The following is a 27,125-nucleotide window of genomic DNA, read 5'->3' on the forward strand; positions in this document are numbered from 1 at the left end:
GCTTCTCTCTCCGGCCTGGTTCTGCTTATTATGCTTGACATGTTTTTCTTTTTTTAGGGTTTGCTTCTTTTTGATATACGTTACCACGGAGGCTTCGGCATTGGGTTGGATGGAATAAATGGATTGGAATGACCTGGGCATGGCCAAAGAATGAGATTGGGTATTATGGCGTCTAGCGAATGGTGGGCTCGCAATGATATCCTTGTGTAATTGTCTAGTCATATAGCAGCTATTTCGAACCGAGTTTCTTTCTCATTGTCTTTCTGATTCTGAAAAAGATTACCATGAACAAACGTCAAATCTCATTGCTAGGTATACGCTCAAACATTCTAACATGTATCTGGGACTCATCTGCTCTATAGAAGAGACAGGGGGGGCATATTCCAAAAGAAATCTCAACAACCCAACTCGCGCCATGCACAAAACACGCCATGCACCGAACCAGAGCAGCTATTCTAACTCTTAACAAACAGCTCTCTCTCTCTCTCTCTCTCTCTCTCTCTAAAATCTTCTCTAAATCTCTTGCGCGTGATAACTACCAACAACGCTCCCCCCCTCGAGAGCCATGCTCATTGCGCCCTCACCAGGCTTCTCCGTCTTCTCCCTCAGCTCCTTCGTAATGTCCTCCACCACATCGTCCACATCGAGGTAGTGTCGCAAGAACTTGCCGACATCTGTGTTCTCGACGTTGCCGCGGATTGCCTGCGTGCCGGGCCCGCCAGACGAGTAGATGTTGACGTCGACGGCGGTGTGCCCGTGGGTGCTCCAGCCGACGTGCGCGCGCAGGGAAATCATGGCGGAGAAGATCTCGAGAGAAGCCTCGGCGTTGTCCGCTAGGGCCTCGAGCTCCTCGTCGGAGGCGTTGGAGATGCCCAGGCCGGGCACGACGAGCTCCTCGTTGATCCACTTCTTGAGGCTGGCCTTGGACTTCCGCCTCTCCTTGGGGTTGTTGAAGTGACCGATGGACGCAGCATACGAGCGGAGCTTCGAGGCGAGGTACTCGGTGGATGAAGCGGCATTGGCCAGGGCGCGAGGGTACCAGTTGTATACCGGCAGATGGCCGGGCTCCTGAATGGCAGTGGCAAGACCGCCGGTTTCATGGTCGCTGGTGGCCACGAGCACCGTCTCCGTCTTGCTGTTGGCGATGAAGTCGAGGACGGCCTTGAACGTCTTGTCGTATTCGAGTACCTCGCGGACCTGGGCAGCGGGGTCGTTGAAGTGGCCAGCATGGTCGATGCGGCTGCCCTCAATCATGAGGAAGAAGCCCTTGTCCGTGTCCTTGGTCGCCTTTTCGAGAGCCCGCAGGGCTGTGGTGGCCATCTCGCTCAGGCTGGGGTACACATCGTTCTGCTTCTGTCTATCAATCTCGAACGGCACGTCCCTCTCGGCAAAGAGGCCGAGGAAGGGAAGCTTGACCTTGTTGCCGCCGTCGAGAGCGTCGAAGCCGTGGCGGTCGTCGGTATAGCCCCAGCCGTGCTTCTCCCGAGCCAGTCGCGTAACGTCTACCTCATCCGCACGGCATCCGCCCTCGGTGGAGTTGGGCAGGAAGTGGCAGCGGCCTCCACCGAGCATGAGGTCGACGGAACGGCCCAAGACACCCTCGCCAATCTCCTGCAGAGCAATCGAGTCCTGCATCTCTCGCCGTAGGACGTGGCTGACAAAGGTCGCGGGCGTGGCATCTGTGATATCGGTGGTGACAACCAAGCCTGTCGTGTAGCCGACCCTCTTGGCAGCCTCCATGACGGATCCGCACGGCTCAAAGTCTGGCAGGATGGAGATGGCGCCGTTGTAGCTTTTGAGGCCGCAGGAGAAGGCAGTGGCGCCGGCAGCGCTGTCGGTGACTAGGGAGTTGCTGGAGCGGGTGCGGCTGGTACCCCAGAAGTGCTGGTCCAAAACGAGCGTGTCGTTTTCAGGAAGGTCGTTGATGTACTGGCGGTAGCTGCGCGTCAGGGAGAGCGAGGCTGGGCCCATGCCGTCGGACACCATGAAGACGAGGTTCCGCTTCGGGGCGACCTTGTCGTGGTTGCCGTGATCGGTCTGCGCATCGTGCTGGATCCAGACGGCGGCGACGATGAAGGCGGCTGTTGCTAGAAGGCCCCATGCAAAGAAGGCGATCTCGCGGATGCGTGAAGAGCGCAGGGCCGCCTTTTGCTGGGCGATTTCGGCGGACTCGCCGCGGTTGGATAGGAGAGGATGACGCTCGGACGGCTGGTTGGCTGGGAGTCAGTGGGTGTACAGAGAGCAGCAAGCGGCTTGGGATCGTCTGATATCGGTCGGTTCAGCAAACTCACCATTCTGACCAGTCTGATGGCCTAAGCACTGCTCGATCTGCTCAGGAAGAGTGCTGGTTGATGCAATCCCCAGGTTGTAAGCCTTGGGAGGTTGGCAGAGGACGCAGGAGAACCTTCCATGAGCCGTCTGGAGGGACTGATGGAGTCTGCTGCGTCACAGGCGACCGTTATAGCGGGTGGCTAGCGGCGAGAGCCCTGTAAGTTGCAGCTAAGCCCCTGCGCGGGTGCGGGTGGGGCGCTGTGGCGCTGGACCCAAAGGCGGCTGGAGGTCGCGTGCCGGAATCGAGGCCAACCAGCCAACCCCAGCATCTCTGCTCCAGCAAGGGAACAACCCGTGACGTTGACGACGAGCGATCACGCCGATCAGCGGAATTGACACGCCCGGGAGCGACGAGAGGCAAGACATATTACCAGAAAGACCAGACGAGACAAGAGGCGATGACCAGCAACCTGCACAGCCCAACTGGACCGGACGTGAGCATCTGTGCGATGGCCAGATGGCGGCATCTCGGCCAGTCAAGGCAGCAAGCAGCGGATCTCCCTCCAGTCCTGCCCTGTCATGTACTCGCATGTACGCACTTCCGGCAGTGATTCACTGACATTCGAACTGGGACGAGATCCATTGGCTGGCGCCCATTACCTAAGGTTCGTCGTGAACCCTTCCGATAGTCTGTGTCTCTGCCAGCTGCTCCTCATTGGCGCGGCATTTGCAATCCGGGGCTGGTGGATATCGATGCAACGTCAAGCCGACGGTGGCCGGAGACAAATGCCGGCAGCGACTCTGATTCACTGTCGGAGGATTATCGTCTCGACATGCAAGGCACTGCACCGTCCTGCACGAACCACTGGCTGCTACCTACATGTACCCTGGTGCAGTGCGACCTAGCAGCACAGCTCCTGGGCCCAGATCAAGGGGATTCCCACGATGTCTGTTTCGTGGCTGCTCGGATGCTTGCTTGGCTGCCCTGGGGTGACGACAGCGGCTGGCAGATTGCTCTCTCAGTTGATTCACCGCTGTCCAGATGATGGCAGACGCGCAAATGAGGATACAATGAGGCTCGCTTCCACCACTAAGGACCTGCGACTGCACTGGCCAGGCAGACATGCATCGCTGGTTACATGAGGCCCGGCCGTACAGCCCAAATTCCCCGCCGCCTCGCCTCAGCGCAACCAGGTGGTGCAAACATTTGATGCTAGTATCAAGGGCTTGTGCACGATGCCATGGCGCCCCTGTGCGGCGTCCTGCGGGAAGCAAAACGACAGAACCAAGCCGCGTGTGACAGCCCGTGGGAAGGGAGGCGTGCTGTCAATGGCCAGATCCGACCTGGGATAGGTTCCTTTACGAGCGAATGCCACGCCAGGGCTGTCAGTGAATCACTGCCAGCGGCGTCTGTAGCCACCACACGATTTCACAGGCCGCTGATAACAATCCGTTGATATGGACTTGTTGTGTCATCCTCCTTCTCTCTTCCCCTTTCATCTCACCAAAGTTTTGGCTCCAGCATGGCCGGACAAGACACACATGACCAGCAAACCCCAATGGCGAGTGGGTTGTCCTTTGTCCCTATATCAGCGGCAAGCCAGGACTGAAGACACCTTTCAGCAGCCTCGTGTTGCATCGGAGCCAATGAACAGCAACTGCTGCAATCGCTCACTCGATGGGCAGCACTGCATGAATTCAGACTATAAGAACGAGGGATGCATGCCATCCGAAAGAGGCAAAGAAAGGCGTCGCTTCGGACTCTTCACCCACACAATGTGCACTTACACTGACGTCTTATACTCTTGCGGATGCTGTGGGCCACCAGTCTGCGACACGTCCTGCTCCCAGATCATGTCCGAGCTGGATCGAATCAACCATCCAGAAGCTTGGGAGGGTGAAGGCCTCGCCCAGTTGCCGTTCAACATGGCGGACGACTGTGCCCCGTATTGGCACAACGCGCTTTTTGTCCGTGAAACGGCCGTTTGCGACCGTTTCTGGGGAGACGGCTGTCTGCCTCAGCGAAAAGTGCCCGCATGGATTGCATCGTATGCCGTCTGGCCGGAGCAAACTCTTGTCTCCTGGCCGGAGCAGAATCTTGGATGGTCGATTGACAATGTTGGATTGGCAGAGACACATGCTGGATGGCCAGAGGACCACGCTGGTAGGCCAGAGCATGCCGTTGGCTGGCAAGGAATCGACGGCGATTGGTCGGGAGACAACGCTGAGTGGCTGGGATACGATCTAGAATTGCTGCAAAACTTTCCAGCATGGCTAGAATTTGATCCTGCGATGCGGGAGTATGACCCTGCAGGGCCAACATACCAGTCAACATACGACTAGAAGAGCAATCAAGAAGGCAAAACGGACCAGCCAAGGGGACCAGAACAGGCGAATGAGACAAATGGGAAGGGTCGTCGGAGGAGCCATGCGGAAACCCAGCCGCGGGTCTACAGGCATCTCGCCTTATGCCGAGAGATACATCTTCAACTCCGACGATGTCTTGCGGAGCAACCTCGCTTTGTCCGGCAGCTCATTGAGTTTCCAAGCCTATCAGGCGGTTGATGCGAATCCCACTGTCAAAACACCCCTGAGATGGCAACCCCTTTTGGCCATCGAATGGCAGCTCACCCGTTTCAGCTTCACATCAATACGCTCGACGAACCGATTTGGCAATTTATCCGCGGCCAATTCATGCTCCAGGCCCAGCGCGATTCCCAATTTCGACGACGTCATGCTGGAATTGGATCTGGACGATCTGGAGAGAGTCGCTTTCCGACGACATGATATGCCAAGCACTGACGTTGAGGTGATTCGATGCTGGGGGTTACTGACCTGGCCAATTGCTGAGCAGCGTCGAGACGGAGTCGCCCGTCTGGCGCATATGCAAGCCATCGGAAGTTGGGAAACTCTCTTTCACGTCTCGAATACATGTACCTATGCCTGCCTTTGAAGAAGCATTAGCCCCTTTGTTCGACTCGAATTCACGCAGCGAGCTGAGCCGGCTAGGACCTGTCAAAGAACAACGCTGACCAAGCCTCAGCGGCTAATCGCGATGTGGCTGCATCCATTGATGGCTGGTGTTTCTGCACATGCAGCTGGGCGCTAAAGCTTCAGCGACCGTTCAGTGGCCGACCAGCCGCTACGCCCGGCTCGCTCCGGATTTACAGGCGATTCTCCTCCTCAGGACCCCTGGAGCCTCCAAACAAGCTAAAACGCCGAAACAAGCTTGAACCCCCCGTGTCGTCTCACGTCTGTCTAATGGCGGCGCTGAAACGACTCGCGTTGGACAAGGTCGCTGGCGGCCCAATTTCTCTCCGACAAGGCGTTTCGTTTGGACGGCGTGGATGGGGCTCTGCGACCAGAGGCTTCCTAATCGCGAGAGGCGCCGAACAGAGACCCCGGACTGGGAAATGAAGGGACTGGACCGCAGCGTGCTCTCTGGCCGGGTCGAGCCGACAGAGGGAGAAGAAGACGTCTGAATACTTCAGCCGCGATTCGCGACTCTGGCAGGATGCGGCCATCTCTGGGATGCTGGTCCTTGTCCTGACCCTGGATCAGGTAGTACTCGAGATCGAGTTGGATGGGAGGCATGGACGGGGTACACACATGCACCAGCGAGTCACCGACTGAACAAGCTGCCTACCTATATAAGACGATGGCGGGATGCCGCATCCTTGGAATGGATCCCTCGAGTTCTGTCAGTTGCTTCTGAATAGCTTCACTCTGCGTGCTGTGCTCGCTTCCTTCCTTTTCCCCTTCACTTTCTCTTCCTTCTTTGTTCCATTCTTGCCTTTGACAAGGCCATCTGCTGTGCAGATTTTATACCACTCTCTTTTGTAACAGCTTCTTCTTCTTCTTCTTCCCTTCTTACCAGTCTCTCGCTTTCTGGTTCACCGAGTATCTATTACTTCACTCCTTGCTAAGCCAACACCATGATTCCCAAGACGACACTTGCTTTGCTCTTTGCGGCCCTTGCTGCTGCTGGGCCCATCCAACGTCGAGAAGTTGCATCATTGAACCCGGATGCCACCGCTGAGGCGCAGAAAAGAGACGACACGGCCACCCGTGCCTTTTCCAATGTCCAGATCAAGACGTCCGATGGCAAGTGCTTGAGCGTCGACCCGCTCTCAGGAGACTTTCGGGCCAACTTGACGCCCATCCAGATCACCGACTGCGGCAGCGCGCAGGGCCAGGGCTGGGATGTCATCACTGCCGGTGTCCACAACGACCAGAAGGGTCAGGCTCTCATTGTGAGCACCCTGACGCAGGCTTGCTTCAACTTTGACCCTCGCCGGGCGGCCGGCAACCAGGTGCTCCTCTTTTCGTGCGGTGGACGCGCTGACGGTGGCGGACAAGTCACCAACTCTCAGCTCTTTGCCTTCACCGGCGGTGCAGGCCCGCTGAGCCTGACTCCTGGCAACGATCCCACAAAGTGCTTCGCTGCCAAGGGCAACGTGGTCGACATTGCCGACTGCAACGACAACGATGCTTCGCAGAAGTTTACCTTTGGCGACGCTGCTGCTGGAGGCTCTGATAACGGCAACAACAACGACAACAACGACAACAATGACACCAGCAGCAGCTCTGCCACCGCCGCCGCCAGCTCTGTGCCTGCTGCGACGCAAGCCCCCGCTACCTCTGCCGCTGCTGCTCCCAGCGCTACTCCCAGTGCCGCGGCCCCTGCGGATGACCAGAACTCGCTCTGCTCTGCTCCCAAGGTCATCACGGTGACTGATGTGACCACTGTCACTGCTGGGGCTGCCCCTCCGGCGGTAACCAACGAGGCCACTCAGACTGCGGAGAGCACAGAGTCTGCTGCTGCTGCTGCTACCTCGAGCGCGGGCAACGGGTCGCAGACGACTGCTGCTGCGTCTCAGCCTGCCGTGACCGCCAACCCGACGACACCCGTCCCCGTCTCCGGAGCTGGAGGTACCCTGAACCCCACTGCGGTTGCCGAAGCCCAGAAGTTCGATGCCTCTGCCGTCCGACCATTGGAGAGCGTCAACATCCGGGCCGCCGATGGCCGGTGCTTCTTCATCGACCCCACGGCAGGCGACTTCCGAGAGAACCTGATCCCCGTTGGGCTGGCGGAGTGCAGCGAAGACGCCAGCCAGAAGTTTGACATCGTCACCAAGGGCGTCCACAACGATGGCCAGGCTGGCGAGGCGCTGATTGTCAGCGTGTTGACCAACGGCTGCCTCAACTTTGACGGCCGGAGAGCGGCCAACGACCAGGTGATTCTGTTTTCTTGCGGTGGACGTGCCGATGGTGGTAAGTGTTTTACTCCGACTTATCCTCTTTCAAACGCAGCAAACACTAACATGGATTCAACAACAGACGGCCAAACTGCAACTTCGCAGCTGTTCCCCTTCGAGGCCGGCTCCGACACGATTCTCCTTACTCCCAACTCGGCCGACAAGCAGACGTGCCTCATCGCCGGTGCTGACAGGGTGGAGGCTGCGCAGTGCAGTGGTCAAAAGGACCAGACCTTTGAGCTGGTGGAGGTTCTGTAATAAGGCGCATGACCGCGTGAGGGCGAGCACCGCATGGAGGAGCAAGGGGGGGGGGGGGGGGGGGCTTTGATGATATGAGATTAAGCCCCTCTGCCAGACCAGGATGCAGAGGAGGAGCAAGAGACAGAAGAGCTTTTACAACTGTATTATTTATTACTCTCAACGGGGATTTCGCTTCTTTGTCTAGACGTTGATCATGACGAGACAAGTACATACTATCCATTCTTGACGATCAGATGCATGTCTGGTATCACGAGCACATACAGTACATACTGTAGAAAAGACGATATCAGTCCAGCGTGGAGCAACTCCAGCCAATTGACCCATCATGTTCTGATTTGCGGCGTGATTGGCCGGGTCGCGGTGATCATCGCCATGTATCACGTCATGCTGACGGGAATGTATTTCAGGGAACCTGTTCCCTAACAGCTGCGGCTAAGGCCCAGGCTAAGGGGGCGGCAGCTGCGATCCGTTCTGAAGCGAACATGCAATAAGACGCTCCTCCAATTCTAATTATACCATGGGCTTATCTATCAATCTTTTTTCTCTCCTCCCTCTCTCATGCTCTGTTTCAAGAAACATGGCGAAATGTTTTGGATGACGATGCCGTGAATGCGATCATATTATCTTTGATTCTTGGCGACGGAAACTCTCTTGGGACCTGACACGACTTGGATGGAAGACGACCGAAGCCGTTGAATCTGACGAGGTGACGTATCTGTTACCATTGTGAGATCGAAATCTGGCGACTGCTGGTTCGGAAGCTCAACCAACCGACGGCTCCAGCATTGGCTGTCATTGCTCACCAGCATCTTCGCCGCGGCTGTCGAGAGCGACGCGCAAAGCAGAGCGCAACTGTTAGCGTGATTGCGCTGGCTCGAAGCCATCTCCTCGCTCGATCTCGTCTCGACAGGCCTCACAGACACCATGGATCCCGTCCACGAAGAAGGGAACAGCGCCGTCTCTCCTACCGACGCACGGCCATCCCTGAACCGAGTCCGCTACGATCTCAGCGTCGACACTGAGAACGCCAACAACAATACGCCTCCCCAGGCCGACGTACGGCGCCTCTCGCGCTCCGACACGGCCGTCCATCGCGAGCCCTTTTCGCCGCTGCGCCGTCGCAAGAGCGCTCGCGTCCAGACTTTCCTCACCATTGATGACAACGACGACTTCGACTTCGATGCCACGCACACGGAGAGGCCAGGCTGGCAACCGGGGTCTGAGCCGGGCTTTGATCCCCATCTCCCTGATGGCGGCCACGCTTCGATGCCGACGCTGAGTGCGGATTGCCAAATCACGGTCGTAGATTTTTCAAAAGATAATATGGTGAAGAAGCACTTTGACAACGACTCGTTTGTGTCGTTTCTGACGGAGCCCAAGGAGGAGTGGGCAAAGTGTCGGTGGATCAACGTCAATGGGCTCAGTTGGGATGTGATTCAGGCGATCGGTGCGCACAAGGGGCTGCATAAGCTGGCGTTGGAGGACATCATGAACATTAGAAACAGGACCAAGGCTGACTGGTGGGTTAACACACGGCCAATTCTTTGGTTATGCCTTCCATACTGATTTGCCTCTGTCAAAGGTATCCGAGCCATGCCTTCATTGTCATGACGCTACAGAAGCTGGTCCATCTCGTGGACGACGACGATTCCTCATCGGACACGAGCAGCATCCTCTCGGGAAAGTCGTCCTCCAAGTTCAAGAGCTGGTTCCGCAGCTTTGGTAGCAAAGCCGCAGACAAGGCCACCAACAACACCCCGCTCGACCCCGAGAAGCGTGCGCCCACCAAGTGCATGACGGAGCTGTCCGAGACGCTGGGGCTTCAGGAGACGTCCATGATGCGCTCGCTGCAGCGATACCACGCCTCGGGCAACGAGATCCGCACCGAGTACATGGAGGCCAACTCGATTCTGACGCCGCTCAACCTGGCAGTGTCGGCCGAGCAGGTGTCCATTTTCCTAACGTCCGACAATACCGTCATCTCCTTCTTTGAGGTGTCTGCCGGCGACGTGGAGCGTCCGATTGTGACGCGCCTGAGCAACCCGGGCACGGTGCTGCGCGAGTCGTGCGACGCCTCACTGCTGGTGCAGGCCATCATCGACGCCATCGTCGACCTGGCCGTGCCCCTGACGGCCGCGTACAACGACGTGCTCGGCGACCTGGAGCTGGACGTGCTGACATCGCCCAACATCAAGCAGTGCAAGACCCTGTACATCTGCATCAGCGAAATCAACAAGATGCTGCGCTTCCTCAACCCCATCGACAACCTGGTCAACGTGCTGCGCGACCACCGCACGAACCTGACGCACGACCAGGCCATGAACGAGCTGGAGAACCCGGCCAGCGGCGTCATCGTCACGCCCATGACACACACGTACCTCGGCGACGTGCTGGACCACTGCATCATCATTACGGAGGCGCTGCAGCAGTCCAAGCAGTCGAGCGAGAACTTGATCAACCTGATTTTCAACACAATCTCGGCGTACCAGAATGAGAGCATGAAGCAACTGACAACGGTGACCATCATCTTCCTGCCCCTGACGTTTATCACGGGTTTCTTTGGGCAAAACTTTCCGCCGGAGGGCTTTCCCGAGATTAACAACGGGATATGGTACTTGTAAGTGTTTTCTGAACTATTTGCAGAGAAAGCAAAAGGACGAATGCTAACACGAATTCGTCATAGCTGGGCTTGTGCTGTTCCGACGGCTGTTGCTACGGTGCTCATCCTCATGCGCGAAATGATTTACGCCTGGTTTGTGAGGGTCATACAGAGGAAGCGGGTGCTGAATATCCGGAAAAAGAACAAGGCCAAGAGGAAGACGCGGTGACTGGGCTGACGATGGTCGGTGATGATGCGGTAACTCTGCATACTTTGAGGCGTGGGGTTGGTGAAGGCTTGTCGAGATACCCTTGCATATGCTCCTTGTTTAGAAATATAGATGCTCCTATCAAAATGACTATTTTGCATTACAAAGACCTCTCAATTGAAGTCGGAACTAGACCGACCGGATCCTGTCCAGTTCAGAATCCTCCTCATTCTCAGGCAAATCAGACAGCATACCGCTCCTCGTCCAAAAGCGTCCTCTCCCGCCAACTCTCTTCCACCCACCCCTCGCTCACCAACCTCGGCATCTTCCTCCTCGAACTCAGCTTCGACCGCAACTTGTCCCCCACGTCGCCAACCTCCATCACATCGTCTCCCAGCACAACAATATGCGTCACCGAGTCGTCGTCTGCATCTCGGCTGACGGAACCGCCCCCGTAGCGGACGTACCTCTCCCATTTATCCCGTGCGCTCTCCTTTGCGCCGTCGACGAGGTAAAGCAGCACCCTGCAGCGCGAAAACATAAAGTTTCGCAGGGAACCGACGTCCTTGCCATGCTGCTCCAGTTGTTCCAGAAACAGCATCTTGTCAAACGTCTGCCTGTCCTCGAGCTTCGGCATGTCCCTCATCAACTCGCGCAACTCCTCAACATCCACATCGCGCGCGTAGCTATCCCCGTACCGATCCGTGTTCTGCGCAGCGACTTCTGCCAGGGCGTCCGTCGCGTGGAATATATGCCGCCCCGGCTCGTACGGGAGCAAGAATCCGCCGTCGGGCTGCTCCAGACAGTCCCTGATCCAGCGGGGCCGGATAATGTCTGCGTTGCCGTCTTTGATGAGGCTGGCGACTTTGACGACTCTTTTGTCGGCTATGAGGATCATTCTCGTGCCTGCGGCGGCTCTTTGCGATATTGAGCCTCCGTTTTCTTTGATGATGGCTTCGAGCTGTGGTTTGGTCTTTTTGTAGGGCTTGAGCGATTCGGATAGGACGCAGAATTCGAGACCTTCGAAGAGCTTCGTCTTGTTGCCTTCGAATAGGGGAGGAGCTGTGTCGTCGCCCGCGATGACGAGCTCTTTCTTGATTCGCTTTGGGTTTCGCCTCCTGCGGTCTTCGACTGTCATCTCGGTCGCTTTGAGTTCCGATTCTACCCTCTGCTTGAGCTCTTGAAACTCCTCTAGAGACAGGGCCGTGTCCCAGCTGCGGTCGAGTCGTAGTCTTCGAAACCGAGGGAATCGCAGGGTGAAGCCCCGGGCGAACTGATCCGACGGACCGACGCTGGCCGCCTTGACAGAGACCACGACGGAGTCCTTTGGCCGAATCCACATGTCGGGCCGTTCGTACTGCTTGGCCTCGCCGCCGCCCAGCTCAATGTACTCGGACGGCGGGTTTTTGGGATCCCACTCCATCCACTTGCCGTCTGTTCGGTGCCTGATCTCGGCGTAGTCCTCTGTGCGGAAGCCGCCGCCGACTTTGAAGAAGCTGAAGCACTTTTCTGGGTTGGCGCCGGCCTGGATGTGGTTCGGGCTGACGCGGAGGCCGCACAGGAAGCTCGACAGCATCCCTCCTCGTCGTCCCGAGCCATAGTAGCCGCCGATGATGACGCAGTCGAGCGACTCGCCGAACTCGGACATGTACTCGGGCTTTACCTTAAGCCAGTCGTCGTTGCGGCTGTTGAGGCGATACATGGACCGTGGGTTCTTCAACACGAGGCCTTCTGACGCGTTGGCGACGACCTCGCGCAGAAGGGGCTCGATGGCATCGGCTGAGGTGGCGGGCGTGTATTCGTGGATTTCCAGTCGGCGATGGACCGGCCTGATTGCCTTTTGCAGTGCATTTCGGCGATCGCGCAGGGTGTACTGCGTCAGCTGCTTGTCGTTGAGATACAGTATGTCGAACACGCGAAACAGCGGGCGGTGGCCGGCCGCGTTGGATTCGGACTTGTTGCTTTGTTCTGCGATGGCAGCCGACTTGAGAGTACCAAAGGGGACAATCTTGTCCACGCCCATGTCCCAGGTGATCATCTCGCCATCGAGAATCAGGTTACGCACGCCGGGTGCAAAGGCGTTCTTGAGATGCCTCGTCAAGCTGGAGTTCTCATCCAGTAAGCCGTCGCCATAGAGATAGGTGTAGTCCTTGGCCTTTCTCGACCACCAGCGGAATCTCCGACCCCCGGGGTGGTTAGGGTCCTCCATCATGTGCATCTGCATGCGCTCGCCGTCGAGCTTCTCCTCGATCCAAAACTCGGCGTCATCTTCCGTCGGCCGTAGCAGCTCAATCATCTTTTGGAACGAGGCCGGCATCTGGAACTGGGCAAGCTGTGGCTGGAAGCACTGCATAACTGCAATGCCCGCCTCATCCTGTTCGAGTCGAAACTCGGGGTCGTAAAGCTCCCAGCATACGCGCCTGAGACTGGATGACACGCTGAAAAGAGCCTCGGCATCGGGGTGCCACAGGTATAGGAACGTCTTCTCGGTAGCGCCCACCTTCATCTGCTTCAGAATGATGCGGATGAGCCACATAAGCTCTTCCGCATTCATGCGATTGTAAAAGGTTTCAAAGATGCGGAGGTTTTCAGCTTCTCCGCTCGAGGCAGCCAGCTTATCCAGTTGATGATTGACCTCTGCAATGGTCATGTCTCCGACTTGGGTGCGCATGGGCCGTTTCGAGATGACCTCGAAGCACCGGCCCGCAAAGTCACCCGCCAGACGCGCGCCGGTTGTTTGGCCTGGCAGCTTCCAGTGCAAGAGATTGTAGCCATCTTCCGAGTTCTTGTCAATCTTCATCAATTTCACCAAAAGCTTCCCGATGGCATTCTCCTTCAGGCCGTAGACGCCGCGATCTCGATCCTTGTCCGGCAGGATGAGTCGCAAAGCAGGGTAAAAGTCATTGCCGACTTCCTTTCTCCATCTGGTGATGAACCTCTCGATGATGTGCCGCCTCTGCTCCTGAGGCGATAGCTTTGTCAGTCCATGAGGGCCCCTTTTGCTTGCGGGAATTGATGGGCCAGAAGGCTGCTTCTTGTTGTCGTTGAGGGGGTTGAACAGCTCCTTGAACAGCTCTGCGAACTTGAGCGTCTTGGAGTGGTTCCTCGGCTTATTGGGATACCTTGGCTGCTGGGTTAACGCCTGCTGCTGATGTTTTGAGATATAAGGTAGAGATAGATTTCTTACTTTTCAGCGATTTCAGCCTCCGTCATGCCACTTGTGCCATATTGCAGGTCATCCTCCCTCAGCGCGTCTTCGTCGGGGGCTTTTTCTTCCTTGGGCGTCCATCTGCTCATGTCGCGCTAGACTGAAGATTGGCTTGTTTGTTAGTGGTGATGATGGTCCAGTGAACGAAAGGACCTTGACAGAACGGAGTATCGCCGCTGAGGAGATTGGCACTGTCAATTCTTCCAGAAGGGCTCGAATTGTACGGGAAATGTGACAGGACCAGACAAAGCAATTGAATGAACGAGACGGTGAAGGAATCGCGTCGCTGCTGTGATGATGCAGCTTTAAGTACTGCTGATTCAAGGGTCAAGGCCAAAGTTGCCGTGAAGTCATTGCCTTACTAGTAGTAGGTAGGTACAGCTATCCAGAAATTGTGGGCCCGGAGCTGCTGCCTGCACGCCACCTTTTTGGGATTAGTCTACAAAGCAATCTGCCTAGCTTGCATCTGCTTATGTAACCGCGGCCAGCCTCGACTTGTTTGCTGTTACCTGCGGATCTCCAAAGCCAAGCAACTTGAGCTTCGTCTTTCGCATTCATTGCTCCATCGGGCATCTCTGGGGGCTCAAGAGCTCTGCTTGAGACAATCGCACGGGTAAAATCAATGCCACATACCGGATGCTACATGATACATGGCACAGCATGAATGCCCGATACACGCCGCGCTGTTGGTATCAGAGGGGAGATGCCGCTTCAGCTGCTCGTGCTTTTTTGGCCATCAGAAGCTGACCTAGAAGGTTGTCGACGTTGACCATTCAGCAGCTGAATTTCAATTCCATGATACGTGTCACTTCTTTGCCTGGCTCATCCGAGGACGTACAGTATGTTGCCATCTCAGCACACCCGCGGCTTGATATGGTGAGGATGGAGGCCGCGACAAAGTTGCTCGTGGCATCATGACGCTCGGGGTCAGTGCAACTCGCCCGTCAAGGCAACGCAAGGTAACCTGTCACTGGCTGTAACCAGACTCAGTCCTTGTCCCAGATTCCGAGACTGGCCTTCTCAAAGAAACAGGTCGCCAGTGTCAACATGCAGTCAAGAGGAAGGAGTTCATCTGCCAGGTGAACAGCAGGCAACGTGTTCCTTCCACACAACCATCAACAGTCATTCTTTTGTAAAGGGAGCACCCCGAGACGATTGATAGGCTCTAGAGACTTTTCTCTATATTCTACCGTTCTCCCTTCGACTCAGCACAGACATCGTTCCCCGCAGGCATATTTTACTACAGTCACCAGGAAAGGCGACGACTCTCCGACCGCAGACGTATACTCTACAATCGTTTAGCTCTCACAATCGTTAAAGACCTCGACTTGACAGCATCTCGTCCAAGTATTCCCGCGCGTAACAACACATCACCATGCGTCCAGAATATGACGACCGTCTCCCGCAAACTACCTACAGTTTCGAGGTTGAATTTCTCGTGGCACAGGAGCTGCCGGGATTCAATTACGACTCTACCTTCAACGAATACCATGGACGTCGTGAAGAGCTGCCGTGGGCATGTCCCGCCGATGCAAAGGATCCGTACGAGACCATACTGAATGAGGTCAGGGGGTTACTGCTGAAATACGGACAACCTGTGGCAATCTGTGAAGACTCCTCTGATCAGCAACCATATGCAGCAGCATATGACCCGCGGAAGGCTCGTCAGTACCTCACTGCGGATGACGAATGGTGGCATGTTGAGCCTTCAGTCACTACATATGCAAAGAGAGACAGCCCGCAGATGTATGAATGGTTTGGCGTACGGGTTCGCAGTCCAGCATCTCAAAGCAGGACCATTGTGGACAACGAAATAGAGTCACCGACAGACTGGATCCTCGGCGTTTTGACAAAGGGCCTCGTCATGCATCTCAACTCAACATGCAGATTCAACGTCCGGGTTCGGCCCTTGTCTGAAGACATTTCTCCAGTTCACGTCAAGAAGTTGGTCACACTGGTCTGGGTTCTCGAAAGGGAGCTGCTTGAGCGTCTCTGTTCCAGTTCCTACGGGCGGCCTCATCCTCACGTTCGAACGCTGTCGGCGCATTCCCGGGTCGCGAGTCACATCTGGCACGGCTCTGGAGAAAAATCACCGCCGAATGACCCCCTGGGCTCAGTCGTCACGACGCTTCATCTGCCCCAACTGCACAACAAGGAGGTTTTGGCCAGGCTTCAATTCTTGTGGCAGATGCAGTCGCTCGAAGACCTTGCCGCTGCCCTCCGTACAACCACCGGCGAGGCTACATCGTTTGCTATACAGCCTACGGGAGGGCCATTTGGTATGCCAATCTTTGAGTTCCGCTATTCCCTGTGGCACCCATTTGGCCAACTGGACGCATCCAAGCACTGGATCGAGCTTTCTGTGAAGCTTCTCCAGACGTCCATGTGGAATTCTCCAATCTTCAAAAAGAACGTCACACTACTGGATGGTATGATATACAATTTTTGGGGGAGCAACGAGCCTCCCACATATCGATGGAAGGCGCTCTTGGCAATACTGGACCTGGAGAAGTGGTCGGAGTCCTGGGAGGTCATCATCGGCCAGTACAAGGACGGTCAGCGGCTGGCCGCTCGATCGCTCGACAAGCAGAAGCTTTTACACAAGGAGCTGAAAGCGGATGGCCAAAGGAAAACGACGACATGAGCCCTATCCTCTCATTCTTTTGGATCATAGTGTGTCTTGCGGTTTTGATGACAGCGTCTGGAATTGTGGAATCGAAAAGGTAGGTCAGAATAATAAGCCTTTGCGATACGGATCTGGACATCACCAAGGGGGATAGCTAGATATTTCATCACAACTGTATCCAAGCCTTCACCAAAGCGTGGCCTTCTTTATTGTTCATTAAATATTATGGGTTTCAAATCTTTCAATATCGAGTGATGTGATATGCTGAGGTCTATCCACCATGGAGTTGATGGCAAGTGAGGTTATGATCTATGTATGTCTAGGTGAGTTCCATCGCTAGCTAGCTGCCTACCGATGCCCTCATTCATTACACGTCGTCGCATTCTGGTTCGTTTCAGGAGACGCAAACCAGAGGGCTGAATCCATCGCTCCATCGGAGCCCTCCCATGACGGCAATCATGACCGCCAGAGCGGCAGCCACGCTGCTGAAGCCGTATACGTAAGAGTGTCGCCTTTCAAGACTGCTCAGCTCGGCAACCCACGTCGAGATAGTGGTCAGACAGCCACAAAAGCCATCCTCAATGCCCTGCAGCACCTGACACCCCGCCAGCCCGCCCACGCGAGCATGAGCGATGTCCCATGCCATGCCGAGGACAGCCGTGCCGCCGACGTTGGCGGTAAAGGTACCCAGGGGAAACGACGCAATCTTGGCATTGAGGTGGATGGAGAGGTAGAAGCGCGCGAGGCAGCCCAGGGGCGCAAAGACGAGGGCGAAGAGGATCTCGCCGCGCCACCTGTTGTGCGGGGGGAAGATGGCCATGAGGACTGCGCCGAGCCAGCAGCCCCAGCCGAGGAGGACGCCGAGGGGGTCGAGGATCTTGCGGGTCACCGGGTAGGGGATGGACGGGGTGAAGCGTTCGAGGGCGATGGCGAGGTGGGCCCCTAGTATCAGGCCCGAGAGCGAGAGGGACACTGTCGTGATTGTTACGGCTAGGAGGGCCAGGAACGAGTATCCGCCGTTTCGGTCTGGTATGCCTAGACCTGGAGTGACCATTTGGTTGGACAGGGCGAGGAAGATGTCCCGGATGAAGCTTGAGAAGCTGGTGAAGCTGCCGCAAAAGCCAGTCGCCAGGCCAATGTACAGAGGAATCGTCTTTTTCGTGGCTAGATGGGCCTTTTTCGCTGCCGCCAGATCGATGTCCTGGTCGTCCTGTCCTGGGCTTCCGTCACTGTTTCCGTTTCCGTTCCCGTTTCCGTTCTCCTTTGCGCGCGCAAGCAGCTGGTCGTAGGTCGGCATCCCCCACTCATAGCGGAACAGCATCCGGTCTTCGGACAGGAAGCCCATGATGAGGCTGCCGCCGAAGTTGGCCCACAGCACGCTGAAGACGACAGGCACGCCGGGGTACGTTGTCAGCGCGGTCAAGCCCACGCGCGCGAGGGTGCCCCAGATGGCGAAGAAGACGAGGTACGAGATCGTGTAGATCTCCGTCGCCAGCCTCGACGCGTGGTGCTCCTTCTCTCCCCCTTTTGTCTCGACGGCTTCTTCGACGTCGAATTGCTCCGCCGGAGGCTGCCTCGTCTGCGAGACGCTGGATCTTCGTCGTTGACGCTCATCGCGGTCGTGACTGCGGATCTGCTCCAAGCTGCGGTGCCGGTAGATGGGCGCCTCTGTGACGTTTTCGACGGGGCTTGTGGTTGCGAGTTCGTCGAGGTTGGCCCAGTCTTCGGGGATGTCGTATGCCGGGCTCTCTACGTTGGATTGCTCCGCCGAGGAACGCGGCTGCCTCGTCCGCGAGACGCTGGATCTTCGTCGTTGGCGCTCATCGCGGTCGTGACTACGGATCTGTTCTAGGCTGTGATGCCGGTAAATTGGCGCCTCTGCGACGTTTTCCACGGGGCTTGTCGCTGCGAGTTCGTCGAGGTTGCCCCAGTCGTCGGGGATGTCGTATGCTGGGCTCTGTCCGGCGGATGAGCGTCGACGGCGGCGTGCGGGAGATGACGATGCCGATGATGATGATCTTGCTGCCGCTGCCGTGACTGGAGCCTGGCGGCCCTCAGGAATGTCGACTGGCAGCCCAGCGGTGCCGTCGTCGAGATTCTGATACGCGATGGGAGCGTTGTAACTCCTGCGGCTCGACTGCGATGCAGTTTCTGGTTCGCGCGACGGCGAAGCCATTCTTCTCGAGACTTGAACAGTCGCTGGAGGTGCTCAGCCGGGCGAGTAGACGGCGTTTGAGCCACGAAACATGGCGGAAAGGGAGGATTGGAAAGTCAATGCCTGGGGAGAAAAGATTTAACACAATGGTTTGGAGCCGAGTCGGCTACAAAGGCACGAAAGGACAGGGGAGAGGCGAGGAGCCGACATTCAGCCGCTGTCCATCGGCATCTGACATCCGAGCGGATGTCACTCGGTACCTCGGACGGTCGCCGCCTGTGTGCTCTTGAACTGGTTCGAGAGAATGATGACTTGACTGCTTGCGCCAGACAACTGAATATCCAAATATTCTAGAGTCGATGATGTTTGGCTATCCTTCTTATCATCACACTAGAAGCCACCTGAGATAAACTCGTCTTCCCTCGATCCCAGACTGTGGATTGTCTAGGTATGTATCTCTTCTGCTGCACCTTCAAATCCCGTCAGGTCAAGTGCCTTATCAGACGGACCCACCGGCGGGCCTCTCCGATACCCGATCCACGCCTGAAGAGCTGCCCATCTCCACACTCCGCAGAGCCCCGGCGTGCGCTGTGGCTCCAGCGCCGTTAGAGCGTCGCTAAGCACCGTTAGAGCACCTGCACTGCTGGAGCACCCCCCCGTTAGCACTGACCCCTCCCCCACCTTGTGCCTCTGATACGGCCTCTCCCTCTACCTAAGGTTGGTTAAGGTACATGTATCTTGCTACGTAATTTGTGCCCAGTCCGACACCTGCATCTCACCTCGACTCTATCACGTCCGCTTCTTTCTCCTCTTTCCTTAGGCCGTACCTATCAAGATTCTTTGCTTGCTCCTAGAAATCCTATATCCGTGCCGTTTCTCGCTCTCTGTTTCGTGGCTTCTCGTTCAGGCAATCTCACAGTTTCTACGTGTTACATCATTTGTCCGTCTTCAACCTCTTGACAGGTAGATACGACAGCACAACACACGCAACATCTTCCAGATACATCACCAGCCATGGCCTTGCCTTCCAACGTTCACGTCTCGCAGCATCCCAGCTTGCTGGCCAAGCTCAGCCAACTGCGATCCAAGTCTGCCAGCTCTCGCGACGTCAAGTCTCTGATCCACGAGATCTCATTAATCATTGCCTGCGAGGCCGTCAGCTCGGCTCTGAAACCAGTCAATGGCCCAAAGGTAGCCCCTCCTCCATGTCCCAGTCCGATCGAAACGTATCCATTACTCACGATGTGACAGGATCAAACTCCCCTGGGCTATGAATACACGACCGTCGTCTCTGAGCCGAACCACATCTGCATAGTCCCGATCCTCCGGTCCGGCTTGGGCATGGTTGAAGGTCAGTTTGCAAATGGCACCCAGCAGCTTCCTAAAGACAGTACATAACCTCATGACTTGCAGCCGTACAAACCATGCTTCCCGACTCCGTACCTATCCACCACCTCGGCATGTACCGCGAGCCCTCGACCCTCGACCCCGTCGAATACTACAACAACCTTCCCCGGCAAAGCCCGGGCTCTGCCGAGAGCAGCAAGCTGGCCATCATCGTCGATCCTGTCATCGCTACTGGCGGTACGTGTGCGGCAGCCATCCAGACGCTGCGCGAATGGGGTGCCAGAAGGGTGCTTGTACTGTCTGTCCTGGGGGCTGAAGAAGGTGTCCAGAGGGCTGCTGCCGAGTGGCCCGAAGGTACGGAGATTTGGATCGCGGGCGTCGACAAGGAGCTGACTGATGGGGGCATGTTGAAGCCCGGCTTGGGCGATGTTGGAGACCGTCTGTTTTTGACTATTGGCAAATAAGCAGCGCATTCTTGCTTGAACAGGTGGATATCAGAGGACCAAGTGTTTAGAAGACGGGACAACTGACTGATATATAGCGCTAGATATAGCCTTAAATGGGGACGAGTGTCGGCAGGCTTACTTGGAAGGCTCTACTGGCTTTGCTTGCCATAGGGAAATGTCTCCGGCAAGAGGAACATGTGAGAGGGCAGCAGAGGAGAGCTTTCCTAAAACATCTCCTGTGACCTTCTCGAACAATCTCCCTGACAACATGCTTTCCTTGCGCCCGCTTGATTGCTACCACGGGCTTTAGGCCCATTAATGCAAATCGTTGAAGCCCTCTGAACATTGCTGATACTCTGCTGATCCTCAGTACTTCTCTGCCATCTCCCATCATCTTTGAGGACGATACTACACAGCCGCCGAGCTTCACCATAAATACTCGACACATCATGGCTCGGAAGAAATCGCGAAAGAAGAACAAAGATAGCTCGCAAACCGAGCCGGACCCCGAGCGAGGTTCAGCCAGCAAGACGCAAGAACAGGAAAAGCCAAGCGTCTTGAAATGTGCGGCTGAATGGGTGGAGGGGGTTCAATGCCCGACTGCTGCCAAGATTGTTTGCCCAAAGTGTCACCTTGTCGCTGTAAGTAAGGAACCCGTGGTTGTACAATATCTCCTACACATCTCTTGGTATTCCCTGAAGGACCCTCGTCCTTCTCTCCCTGTCTTTCCCCCTTGATGAGAAACGTAGATATAAGTCAGTCTGACATACAATCATCAACACAGTATTGCAGCCAGGATTGCAAGAAAGAACACGCAAAAGCACACAAAGCATCATGCCCACCACCACATGTTCCTCCAACCGCAGGCATCGACGGCGCCGCGATTCCTAATCACCCCATCTTCGACACTGGAGTGTTCTGGGGCAATCATGCCGCGACTGACATCTTGAACCTGGCAGAGAATGAGGGAGCAGAGTATGATGGCTTCCTGAGGCTCCTCCTTCTCGGCCGTGAGTTCGCCCGCTCTCGTGTCTTGTCCTTCAAATATGACACTGCTGACGAGTCTAGCTTTTGGTCTGCGGCATCTCATCTATTCTGTCGCCGCCATGCCGGAGACGGCGAATCCCCTCATCAACGTTGTTATTTGCGAGACCGACTTCTCCCAACTTCTGCGGACGATCATTTCGCTGCACATTATGGTTTCGTGGAGGCAGGACCCTGAAGAGAATACTGCATTGATCGCAGAGATTGTTTCACACGTTTGGTATTCGCTCAAGTGGCCTCAAGAACTCCATTCTTACGTCAAGGATACTGTTGGAAACGGTGCGTTAGAAGCCCGCGAACATGTGCGATCTTCCCGCGACAGTGGCACTGTCCGAACTCCATCGGTCACTTTTGGCGAAGGCAGACTGCAACTGCACGCTCAGCTCGAGCCCGATGTATGGGATGCTATCGTGAATCAAATCTACCAAACCTCGTCCAAGAATGAACGTACGGCTAGAATGGCGAGGGAAACCGACGCTATGCTGTACGGTGAGCCTCTGGATAGGGTACACGCGAGGATGTCGCCCTCAAGAGCGGCAGCTTTGATGAAGTGGCGACAGGATGGTATCCTTATGCCTTATAGCAGCCCGACGGAGGCTTTTGTGAAGCCGAGCCCGTAAGTCTTGAAGATGGCTCGTGCCAAAGAAATCGGAGAGATGGGGGACTTATACTCACGCTCAACAGCATCTTCTTCAACCCTGACGGGAGCCAACCCACCGGGCTGACCAACGAACCTCTCTCCGAATGGCCCATGAAGGGAATTCTAGAGTACGCCCCGTATCCTGCGAAAGGCGACGTGTATGGCAAAATGAGTCGCTACATTCACGGCAAGATCGTTGCATTTCTAGAGCGGGTGCAGAGAAGAGAAGTCCACATACGGCTCATGGCTTGCGGCCTTACGGAGATGGTGGGAAACCTTCGCAATACTTATGAAGAAGATGCGCCCTATTTCGATCGCATAGAGGTATGTCATGTGCAGTAAACATGAAGGCAGAAGAAAGACTTGCTCACGCCTAGCGCCTCAGGTCGGACACCTCTTCGAGTTTGAGCCCGAGCTGTGTTTCTTGTCATGCGCGACTTTGCTGCGACATGCAGACGAGAACCCCCGGGCGACCATGTTGACCATGTGTCGGGAGAGCGTCGTCTCGGCAGAGTCGCCCAAGCTCGACAAGTATGTGGCTGCTGAGAAAGATCTCATTTTCCATCGAGGACTCGAGCCACTGGACGCCATTATACCACCGGCACAAGCTGCCGGCGAGAACTACAGCGCTGCCTCGTTGCCTCGACACATGGGCATCTTGCTCTTCCGCGACTGGGACATGTTCTCCTACCAGTAAGCGGTTGCTAAAGACCTGTGAAGTTTCGATATGCTACAGGATTACTGACTCTGCGGGACCGCAGCTATCTGAACGATGCAGATCGCTTTGGAGGCCGAGATCCCGGAGAGGGGTTGTCGCAGCAGCCCAAGGCCAGCTTTTTGAGAACGGGCTACATGGGTGTGCATCTGAAGCGCAACAATACGGTTGTGAGTCCGTGGCCTAATCGGTTAGTTCATGGAGCCGGCAGCAAACCATCCAAGGAAGAAGTGATGCGCTGGATGAGCTGGTCCACGACTAAACCAGAGCGGTGGCTGGAGTGGAAGAGAACAGGGGATGTCAACACCAAGGAGTGGTTGAGACACATTGAGAAAATCAGGGGGCCTTCTGTATTGGCGAACATGAAGAAGCTCTACGAAGTTCTGCTGGAGCTTGATCAAGCAAGAGATTTTGACGAAGAAGAAGAAGGAGAAGGTGGAGACGAGGTTATGGATGTCAGGGTGAAGAAGGTTGGAGTGCGTGAGGAGGAGACTGATCGAGGCTCTCATGATGCCAAGCTGGGGCCCGTCGGCCGGGGATCCTCGGACAATCAAGGCATGGCATCGGACGAAGCGGCCGAGGTCGAGGGAAAGTATTGTCCGCATATGCTCTCCACCGGACCTCGTTCACGGCGCTGGACTGCTGGTTTCTAGCCTTGTTCTGCCTTGTCGATCGATGGGCGATGAAAAACAAGGTTTGTTATGATCTCCATGACTGAGAGCCTTGGAACCAGTCGAGTCGAAATTGCTCGTGCCAATTTTGTTGATGGCCGAGGACATATTGGCCAGATGAGAGGAGGGGGCCGGCCAATGTGTCGCTGAGAATAGGTATTATTTGTGAATCTCGGCCTCGAGGTGGGATGCAGGTACCAGGCCGTTTCAAGCGACTACTTGGCAGGCAGCTTTGGAATCACAATTAGTAATGGAGAATGACTCACAAAAAGATGTGCTGCCCGATAATCCTCGTGGTTCTGAAGAAGGCCGATGGATGTTTTGAGCGGACGGACAGCCTCGTGAATTGCTGCTGCGTTACATGGTTTTCGACACGCGGTTCACGCGGAAACATCCAAGAGCACAAACATGAGAGCATCCCTAAGCGAGATTCTGATTTGGCAGCTAATGAAATGAGGGGGTTTACAGGAATGGAAGGATTCATGTGTTTGTGAGTGATATGAATGAAGGTGTGCGAGCAAGTTGAGTTGATAATAATACGGAGGGATGGTGATCCGTGGATGACATGGCGGTTGGATTGCATTGGCCTGACGTCAAGTCCGGTCTGATGCGGGTATAAATCATTCGATGGTACATGATCTGACTCAACTCGTGCCGTTATATATCGAACTTCCCCGCTCGATTCCTGATTCCTGATTTATGATATATATTCTTGAACTATTAATCTCTCGACCTGAGGGCTCAACAAGCAGCAAAGAACAATAGACAATCACTCCTCATATACGCAACAGCCATGGCTCCCGAGACGAGGCGCAGCTCCAAGACGGGCCCCGAGTACGAGCTCATCTACTGGCCCGGCATCCCCGGCCGCGGCGAAGTCGTCCGGCTGCTGTTCGAAGAGGCGGGCGTCGCCTACAAGGACACGGCCAAGGGCAGCCGCGCGGTGCCGACGGTGCTCGCCCACTCGGCGCCCGAGAGCGCGGGCGACGCCTCGAACCCGCCGACGTTTGCGCCGCCGGTGCTGAGGCACGGCGACCTGGTCATCAACCAGCTGCCCAACATCCTGCTGTACCTGGCGCCGAAGCTGGGGCTGGGACCCAGGCTGGGGCTGGTGGACGGCGGCAAGGGGGAGGTGGAGGTGTATCACCTGAACGAGCTTGCGCTGACGATCCTGGACGGGCTGCTGGCGGAGGTGCACGAGACGCATCATCCGATTGCGACGGATCAGTATTACGACGAGCAGAAGGCGGAGGCGAAGAAGAGGGCCAAGGGGTTCAGGGAGGCGAGGCTGCCCAAGTTTTTGGGGTATTTGCAGAAGGTGCTTGATGGGGAGAGGAGTGGTGGGAGCGGGTGGTTGTATGGGGAGTTTACGTATGTTGATTTGGTGCTTTTCCAGGTGAGTTTTCTTCTCTGAGCTTTCTTCTGTCGGGTGTTTTTTTTTTTCTGGTTGCTGTTGGCTTGAGTTCAATTGGAGTGGTCGATGCTGATGAGGGTTGGAATTGTGTGTGCAGTGCCTTGATGGAACAAAGTATGCGTTTCCAAAGACGGTGGAGAAGCTGAAGAAGACGGGCAAGTATGACGGCGTGTTTAAGCTGTATGAAGCTGTCAGGGAGAGGCCTAACATTAAGGCGTATCTGGAGAGTGATCGGAGGATTGCCTATGCGGATGGCATTTGGCGGTACTATCCCGAGTTGGAGGAGGATTAGTGAGGACTGAGAGGGATATGGATGGAATGCAGAGAGATGTTGGCAGGGATGATTTGATGCTGCTTGCCGGAGACACCTTGACGGTGGAGGGATGCTGTGAGCCGGCGAGAGGCGGTCTGAGGTCTCCTCGTTGGGTGCGCCATCAAGGCAAGAGATCTTGATTCCCAGGTTGCTCGCGTTACCTCAGAGTGGAAAGTTTTGGCACACATGGGCTTTTCTCTGGATGAAGTGACTGTTTGTCGTGATGTAATCTGGACCGGGTGTCTGCCGTTGAGCTGCACCCTTCCATCTGTCGATGACGTGTCCAAGAGTCTTCTACTGCTCAATGATTTCTTCACAGGTCTGAGGCGACAGAGATATAAGTGTGCTGCTTCCCCCGTCAGACGGAAGACTCTCTTTGTCTGCATCGACTGGTCACCGATCAGATTATAAACAGATACAGCCGTGTAAGTTCTCACCAACCCCTGGCTTGTTTGGCTGCAACTGATCCGTTGATTATCCATCGATCCAGTCATCGACACCAACTGCTGGGTCAGTGCAGTCGTCAGCATGAGGACAAACATATAGGGTCCTCGGAGACTCGATTGCCGACCTACCGATTACAGACAACATCACCGACTGCCTGGAGACTTTCGGAGCAGACGTACCGGGTCCCAGAGAGTAGGAACCATCCTGGCACTTGTAAGGTGTCTATAGAGCCGCCATCCTCGTCTCCCACAGCCCATATGAGATGTCGGTCGCCTGAAGAGCTGGACATGCCACAAGCGCTGGCTTCAGTGCCTCCCAGTAAGGGAGCGGGCATGGATCACAGGCGGTCTGGGCTATGATACAGCCAATTGACTGATATGTCGAGGAAATCAACCACCAAGACGAAACATACAATGTATGTTCCTTCTGAAGCCATCTTTTCACTCCGCTGTGCTGTTACATGACATGGACTGACTTGCCAATGCGGGATTCCGTAGAACGACGAGGCACCCGATCTTGTGGTGTCCTGCTACAGAGGAGTATATGCGGCCTATACCCGCGGTTCTGCTCGAGAGAGCTTCATCAACAAGGCCAGTGAGTTAATAACAAATAGCGTGTACTGCGGGCCTGTTCACAAAAGGGATACAGATGGACAGCATGACTGATGTGTGCCGAAGCAGTGACAGTCGCAGCACATATGTCTAGATGACCACCTTTTGAACCTGTCCCAGGTGAAGGAGATGCTAATTGCAGAGTCTACGTCCATGTGCAAGTATATCAACATCGCGGTCAACAACATCAACACCTTACCTCCGACATCAGCTCCTTGCTGGGCACAGGAACTTCGACCCCGGCGACCCCGACAGCAACATAGAGCCCTCAGGCAGACATCTTTTGAACTTGGCAGCTCTACGGATAACTGCAGCATGTCAGTCTTTTGGCCATACCACCCTACACAAATCAAACACTTCACCGAAATCCGGTCGTGGTATGTGTGTCACATATGCCCCGACACCTGAGGATGTTGGGCAAGGCCAACCGCCCACAACACAAGGATCGTGGGTCTAGAGCCCATTTGTTGTTGTTCTTCTTCTTCCAGAGCGAGTCTCGACCGAGACTACAAGCCTATCTAGCTCATCGTCCGACACATTCAACCCACACAACCCGAGCAATTCCCGTGGAGGGGGGGTCGTTATCCTCGAGCAAGCAACAGGGGCCGGCCTCCCAGCTGGTTCCTAGGCGTCCGCAAGCCTACAAGTGCGTCCATCTTCCAAGTTTATCGACAGAGGACAAGTTTCTGCAGCACCCATGGAAGCTCTCAGTGCTGCATTGCTCATACGCAGTAGCTCTTGGATCGAAGCAAGCATTGTGTCAAACCTTCGACCATCAACGAGCTTATTTGCCAATACAAGCTACACACAGGCCGATCTGCTGTTCAACCATCGTGACTTCTACCGAGCGTTTGCAGCCGGTCATCTTTATCCACGTTCTGCCACCCCGCC

The 27,125-nt window shown here is 55.6% G+C and overlaps 9 protein-coding genes across 9 annotated transcripts; 6 read left to right on the forward strand and 3 right to left on the reverse strand.

The window, feature by feature from the left end:
• Positions 1–513: 513 nt before the first annotated feature.
• TRIREDRAFT_105504 (uncharacterized protein) lies at positions 514–2,294 on the reverse strand (the record flags this gene model as incomplete). The annotated part of the gene is made up of 2 exons (XM_006963829.1): positions 514–2,208; positions 2,292–2,294. 2 exons carry the CDS (start codon positions 2,292–2,294, stop codon positions 514–516), a joined length of 1,698 nt encoding a protein of 565 aa, XP_006963891.1.
• A 3,530-nt stretch (positions 2,295–5,824) lies between these two features.
• Positions 5,825–7,787, forward strand: TRIREDRAFT_120980 (uncharacterized protein; the record flags this gene model as incomplete). Its single annotated transcript, XM_006963647.1, has 2 exons — positions 5,825–7,545; positions 7,612–7,787. Exons 1-2 carry the CDS (start codon positions 6,207–6,209, stop codon positions 7,785–7,787), a joined length of 1,515 nt encoding a protein of 504 aa, XP_006963709.1. The 5' UTR covers positions 5,825–6,206.
• A 618-nt stretch (positions 7,788–8,405) lies between these two features.
• Positions 8,406–10,618, forward strand: TRIREDRAFT_120981 (uncharacterized protein; the record flags this gene model as incomplete). The annotated part of the gene is made up of 3 exons (XM_006963648.1): positions 8,406–9,310; positions 9,373–10,407; positions 10,474–10,618. Exons 1-3 carry the CDS (start codon positions 8,715–8,717, stop codon positions 10,616–10,618), a joined length of 1,776 nt encoding a protein of 591 aa, XP_006963710.1. The 5' UTR covers positions 8,406–8,714.
• Positions 10,619–10,838: 220 nt separating this feature from the next.
• Positions 10,839–13,721, reverse strand: TRIREDRAFT_58509 (DNA ligase; the record flags this gene model as incomplete). Its single annotated transcript, XM_006963830.1, has 1 exon — positions 10,839–13,721. A coding segment is annotated over one exon (2,883 nt), but the record flags the coding sequence as incomplete, so codon positions are not given.
• A 3,104-nt stretch (positions 13,722–16,825) lies between these two features.
• On the reverse strand, positions 16,826–18,019 carry TRIREDRAFT_58607 (uncharacterized protein; the record flags this gene model as incomplete). The annotated part of the gene is made up of 2 exons (XM_006963831.1): positions 16,826–17,651; positions 17,736–18,019. Coding segments are annotated over 2 exons (1,110 nt in total), but the record flags the coding sequence as incomplete, so codon positions are not given.
• A 1,360-nt stretch (positions 18,020–19,379) lies between these two features.
• TRIREDRAFT_120983 (uracil phosphoribosyl transferase) lies at positions 19,380–20,665 on the forward strand. Its single transcript, XM_006963649.1, has 3 exons — positions 19,380–19,777; positions 19,838–19,937; positions 20,000–20,665. The coding sequence occupies exons 1-3, from the start codon at positions 19,601–19,603 to the stop codon at positions 20,395–20,397; spliced, it is 675 nt and encodes a 224-aa protein (XP_006963711.1). The 5' UTR covers positions 19,380–19,600; the 3' UTR covers positions 20,398–20,665.
• A 163-nt stretch (positions 20,666–20,828) lies between these two features.
• Positions 20,829–23,610, forward strand: TRIREDRAFT_120985 (uncharacterized protein; the record flags this gene model as incomplete). The annotated part of the gene is made up of 6 exons (XM_006963650.1): positions 20,829–21,020; positions 21,164–21,389; positions 21,448–22,039; positions 22,108–22,387; positions 22,449–22,756; positions 22,825–23,610. 6 exons carry the CDS (start codon positions 20,829–20,831, stop codon positions 23,429–23,431), a joined length of 2,205 nt encoding a protein of 734 aa, XP_006963712.1. The 3' UTR covers positions 23,432–23,610.
• Positions 23,611–24,284: 674 nt separating this feature from the next.
• On the forward strand, positions 24,285–25,155 carry TRIREDRAFT_41895 (glutathione transferase; the record flags this gene model as incomplete). Its single annotated transcript, XM_006963505.2, has 2 exons — positions 24,285–24,845; positions 24,961–25,155. Coding segments are annotated over 2 exons (756 nt in total), but the record flags the coding sequence as incomplete, so codon positions are not given.
• Positions 25,156–26,000: 845 nt separating this feature from the next.
• Positions 26,001–26,862, forward strand: TRIREDRAFT_105514 (uncharacterized protein; the record flags this gene model as incomplete). Its single annotated transcript, XM_006963651.1, has 4 exons — positions 26,001–26,038; positions 26,121–26,217; positions 26,355–26,611; positions 26,757–26,862. The coding sequence occupies 4 exons, from the start codon at positions 26,001–26,003 to the stop codon at positions 26,860–26,862; spliced, it is 498 nt and encodes a 165-aa protein (XP_006963713.1).
• Between the last annotated feature and the right edge of the window lie 263 nt (positions 26,863–27,125).

The sequence above is a fragment of the Trichoderma reesei genome, assembly GCF_000167675.1.
Source record: "Trichoderma reesei QM6a unplaced genomic scaffold TRIREscaffold_5, whole genome shotgun sequence".
NCBI lineage: Eukaryota > Fungi > Ascomycota > Sordariomycetes > Hypocreales > Hypocreaceae > Trichoderma > Trichoderma reesei.